Source organism: Cibotium barometz, chromosome 31, assembly GCF_041138505.1.
Source record: "Cibotium barometz isolate CiBa-2024 chromosome 31, ASM4113850v1, whole genome shotgun sequence".
Taxonomy (NCBI): domain Eukaryota; kingdom Viridiplantae; phylum Streptophyta; class Polypodiopsida; order Cyatheales; family Cibotiaceae; genus Cibotium; species Cibotium barometz.
Window position 1 is genome coordinate 28541328 of NC_141076.1, and position 4827 is coordinate 28546154.

Sequence of the window (4827 nt, forward strand, 5' to 3'; positions counted from 1 at the left end):
GAATCGTGTGAGGGAGAGTGCATGTATTGGTGCATACATGTGTGTTGTGTGTTTGTGTGTGTGTGTGTGAGAGAGAGAGAGAGAGAGAGAGAGAGAGAGAGAGAGAGAGAGAGAGGTAAACCTGCGCACATGAATGTGCACACACATGTAATATATACATAAATATAGTAGTGTTCATCCCAACAAAACATATGTACATCTCACACTATAAGTGTATTCACACATATAGTCACACTACAAGTGTATTCACACATATAGTCACATTCGAATATAAGCTCACAAGTTGTTACATAGTGCAATTGAAGTATTATTTCAAGGTGATTGCTTAGTTTTGTCTCTACTCGCGGGTCCATGACTTGCGTTCTTTCTCCTGCCACATGCTCTCTCTTTTGCCACATGGCGGGAGGAGAGCATGGCTTGGTGGTGCCTGTGGGAGAGGGGGAGAGGAAGCATTGTAGGCAGTAGGTAGCTAGCTTGAGCAGCAATGTGAGAAACTAATCCCACTGAGAGCTCCTCTATAGCTACGTGCCACATGGCAGCAGTGTAGCAATGTAGAGGTAGCAGCAGCATGTTGGTCAAGTACTAGTCTATATTTATTCTTCATTTTCACTATTACCATGCCTTAGAAGGTTGGGGAGAGGTAGGATTACACGTGAAAGGTTCACAAAGAGCTTTGGAATAGTACTGGTCTATATTTATTCTTCATTTTCACTATTACCAGGGGAGAGGTAGGATTACACGTGAAAGGTTCACAAAGAGCTTTGGAATAGGCTTGGGGGGAGAGAGAGCTCAGGGGGAGAGGTCATTTACTAGTATATCTTGTCTATTGGGGGTTGGCTGGCTGTTCTATACCCACATCCACTTGCTTTTCCCGCGTGTAAACGGGGCGTCACTTGAAACACAGGTGACAGGACCCCTCCAAAATTTGAAAACTTTACCTTAGGGTGCAGAAAAACTGTTGTCGGCAGGTGCATTTCTGTTCTTCAAAGTTCGCTGCAAATACAAGCAGAGGGTATTTGCAGTCGTAATTTTATGTCGTTAATTACTGCTATTTCGATAAACAGTATGATTAGTGTTTTTGTTCGAATCCAATCACCCTTGATATTTGTGATGGATTATTAGCCTTACCATAGGTTTTGATTCTAATTAGGCTCCTTGTGTAAGGTTCAGCAAGAGAAAGTTGAACTAATCTAGCATTTTGGGCTTGTTTTAGCAGAAAATTAAGCGATGAGGGGATACTTATTCGGAAAAGCAAGCCAAGACACATGATAGTTGCAGTAATCTTGGGCATCGGGCACCTATTTCTTCTCTTGTGAGATCAATTCTTCTTCAAATGGGCTTCAGCAAGCACTTCTTGACCATAATAAACCTTGTTACTCTTCTTCTCTCCATCCCCATCTTCTCAGCTGGCATATGGCTAGCTACAAGGCACCATTCAGACTGCTACCAGTTTCTGCAAGGCCCAGTGATAACAGTGGGCCTCCTCATTTTCTTCATTTCTCTAACTGGCTTCGTCGGGCCGTTCTCAAGAACACCATGGCTGCTCTGGTTCTACCTCTCTGCCATGTCTCTGCTCATCGTATTACTCCTCTGTTTCGCCATCTTTGCGTTCGCCGTCACTGACAAAGGTTCCGGGGAGCCCCTCTCTGGGAAGGGCTACAAGGACTACAGGCTTGGAGACTACTCCACTTGGTTGCAGAGGAGGGTGAAGGACCCCAGGAATTGGAACAAGATCAAGAGTTGCTTGCAAGATGCCCATGTTTGCAGTGGGCTCGAGGTCTACAAACTTGCAACCGATTTCAACAATGCACAGCTCACCCCGCTCCAGGTAATATATCTTCGACGTATGCACATAGACACATACATACATGCATAATCACATCCGAGAAATACGTAACACACTACTTCTATGGGCATATGTAAGTACATATATGCATATTCGTATAGAAACACACACATACATACACACACACATGCACATTGATCAAACGCATATACATGTTTGCACACATACACACACATTTGTATGTATGCGTGTGTGCACACACATACTCACACAAACATGTATGTGCACGTGCACATGCACACATATGTTTATATGTTTGTATATGCATGCATCTACATACACAAACACTCAAACACACATACATACACATGCACATTGACGAACATACAACCCTTTTTTTTTTTTGGGGTAAAAAGCTATGTTCTATTGCTTCACTGTACAAAGAAAGAAGTCCTCAAAAAAAGGCAAACTTCTTAAAGAGCAAGGTCTCAAATGTCTTCTCTTTCACCTGTCTTCTCACAGTTGTTGCCCTTGCCATTAGTATGTACTCTCACAGGTGTTTTGACTGTCTTGGCGCAGTGTTTAATGCATTAATCTTTGCCTGCCCTCAAACTTGCTTGTTAATGGCCAGGGTTGCTTGCTGTATTGGCTAGTGCACGCATTATGACAATGCTATACACCATTGTATTATCTCAGATCAATGCTTTGTAGGTAGTGCATTTTAATTGGTGATATCACTTTCATTCTGATCGGTATAGTGTTCTGTGTATTTTGATGATGCTATGCAGTCTGGGTGCTGCAAACCACCCACTGTGTGCAACTATCTCTTCTTGAATGCCACCTACTGGACAAGGCCCCTCAATGAAGGAGCTGACTTGGACTGCCAGACGTACAGCTATCTGCAGAATGAGCTGTGCTTCAACTGCAACTCTTGCCGTGCTGGTGTCCTCGCCAAGCTCAAGCATGACTGGCGCAAGGTGGCTGCTGTCAACATTGCCATGTTCATTTTTCTCATGCTTGTCTATGCTGCAGCATGCCGGACCTTTCACCGTGCCCACAAGGAGGGCAAGTACACCACCTACAGCAAGGAGGAGACTATGTGAACACACTCATGCCTAAGCCTTTCTATTGGGCTTATTTGCATGTTTGCTAAACTAAACCCAGCTGCCACAGCCTGGATGGTTCTTTGCTAGCTTTTGATGAGAATCCTTGGATGTTACTATACTGTACACAGGTTTTTCCCTTTTTGTTAGACTGCTGCATAGCCTGGAGCAATCCTGTATGCTTGAAAGTATTTAAACTCTGATTTCCTAGCTCTAGGAAAGTTTCAGGAATTGATCAGTACCGTACTTCTAAATATGATGCTTTTAATGTGATTGCCATGCAGGTTCATGCCCTTTTGTGTGAGTCAATTTAAACTCATGCATGCATACTAAAGCTCTAACACTAGACTGCTAGGCTACTCCCTGCAGGGCCTCTACATGATACAAGTGTTGCCATAGAGATGAGCTTTTGATCAATGAAAGGCCCATCTATATGTGAAAGTGGGTGTATTGCCATGGAGATGTACTTTTGCTGAGTGAAATATTCCTTTATCTATGTAAATTATCAGTAGACTATTATGCCAAAATGACCTTTGCGCGTGTGAAATGGGAAATGTAAAGTAATCTCTTTTTAAAAACCCCTAACTTAATCAATGCAGACATAGTTCTTTGAGTATATTTATGCCGTCTTGATATCAACATCATAATGTAACCTGCAAAGTGTAAGTAACATCCACATTCAAGGCTAGCCAAAAGACCTCGAAAAGAAACGATATCTGTTTAGGTTAAAATCCGCTAAGAAGAGGTCGGCCAAAGGTTAAAATCCGGCTCGGCCAATTTATCCATGATCCTTTGTGTCATATATGTACATATATGCCGTATCATAATGTTTTGCTTTCTTTTGAAATGGGTGATCACATGCATTAAATAGAATTATAAGCAGTACTTTTTTTAAGTAAAAAAAAAGGGTGGTTAGGCGTAAGACTCCCAATTCTTCTTTTCTTATTTAGTCTAGCTATTTCAAGCAAGACCAAAAATATATAAGACGAAAAGAATGGCTAGGCTTGTAATGGCTTTACTCTTATATTACATATATAAAGGATAAAATAAGCCATATCTAGCCCTTACAAATGAAATATAAGTGTAAGAGTAAATATATGTCAATGTTGCTAGTTTCAAGAGTAAACATAATGTTAGAATCACAAGGTTACTTGTGGAGGTTCCACTAAAAGAGTTTTAATCCTTGTTTTACTATGATTGTTGCAAAGCTTGACACTAAGTAGAAGGTTTGGAGGCATTGTCAAAACGCCTCAATGGATTGAGGACTATGAACCATACAACGAATTGTTGAAGACACATTGGTCATGTGGTAGGCTAATTCCTTTTAGAGCTCCTTGTTCCATAGCATCCTCTATTAGCTAGCATAGGGCATCAGCTTCTATGACAAAGAGAAGAGGTGCTAGGTGGTAGCCTTGCCTAATGGAGCTCCTCAAGGTGGAAAGGCTTTGACTAGGCTCCATTAATTGTGCTATCCTAGCTTTAGCATTACCAAAAGGATCTTGACAAACTTGATGAAGAGGGGGCCTAGTCCCATGTCTTATGAGAATTGGACAACAAAATCCCATGCCAATCTGTCATCATAAGCCTTGTCAAAATTGATTTTAAAGAAGATAAATTCTTGATGTGAACTTTGAACAAATTCATATCCCTCCCATAAAATAACATAGCATAATACCAAGCAAAAGAAATAGAATAACATCACCCCATCAAGACAAGATTGGGTGCAATCTCCCTCCCATGCCGTGTAGCTCCACCTCCATGACATGAGTATTTAGAGAATTTTATTCATAAAAATAGCCCAAGAAGCTAAGAATAGATGTGCGTACAAATTGGGCTTGCTTTTCCCACTTTTGGGGTATTGCTTTACATATTTTTTAAAACCATATCAAAATTCCTAAGGTTTGTACAAATAAAAACCTTTGCCCAAATGTAATTGCT

The 4827-nt window shown here is 41.2% G+C and overlaps 1 protein-coding gene across 5 annotated transcripts; it reads left to right on the top strand.

Annotated features, from left to right (window-relative positions):
* The first annotated feature begins 713 nt into the window (after positions 1-713).
* Positions 714-3465, top strand: LOC147620705 (tetraspanin-8-like). Of its 5 annotated transcripts, none has more exons than XM_086824976.1 (3): positions 714-1012; positions 1217-1828; positions 2575-3465. In XM_086824976.1, exons 2-3 carry the CDS (start codon positions 1334-1336, stop codon positions 2887-2889), a joined length of 810 nt encoding a protein of 269 aa, XP_086681102.1. In that variant the 5' UTR covers positions 714-1012; positions 1217-1333; the 3' UTR covers positions 2890-3465. The 5 variants fall into 5 exon arrangements, with proteins under 5 accessions (XP_086681102.1, XP_086681101.1, XP_086681103.1 ...); XM_086824975.1 differs by having other exon boundaries at positions 714-968; XM_086824977.1 differs by having other exon boundaries at positions 714-904.
* The last annotated feature ends 1362 nt before the right edge of the window (positions 3466-4827 follow it).

Coding starts and splice junctions, on each gene's coding strand:
- LOC147620705 (XM_086824976.1), top strand. CDS start 1,334: ATGGGCTTCAGCAAGCACTTCTTGACCATAATAAACCTTGTTACTCTT. Junction 1,829..2,574: donor CACAGCTCACCCCGCTCCAG/GTAATATATCTT, acceptor GATGCTATGCAG/TCTGGGTGCTGCAAACCACC.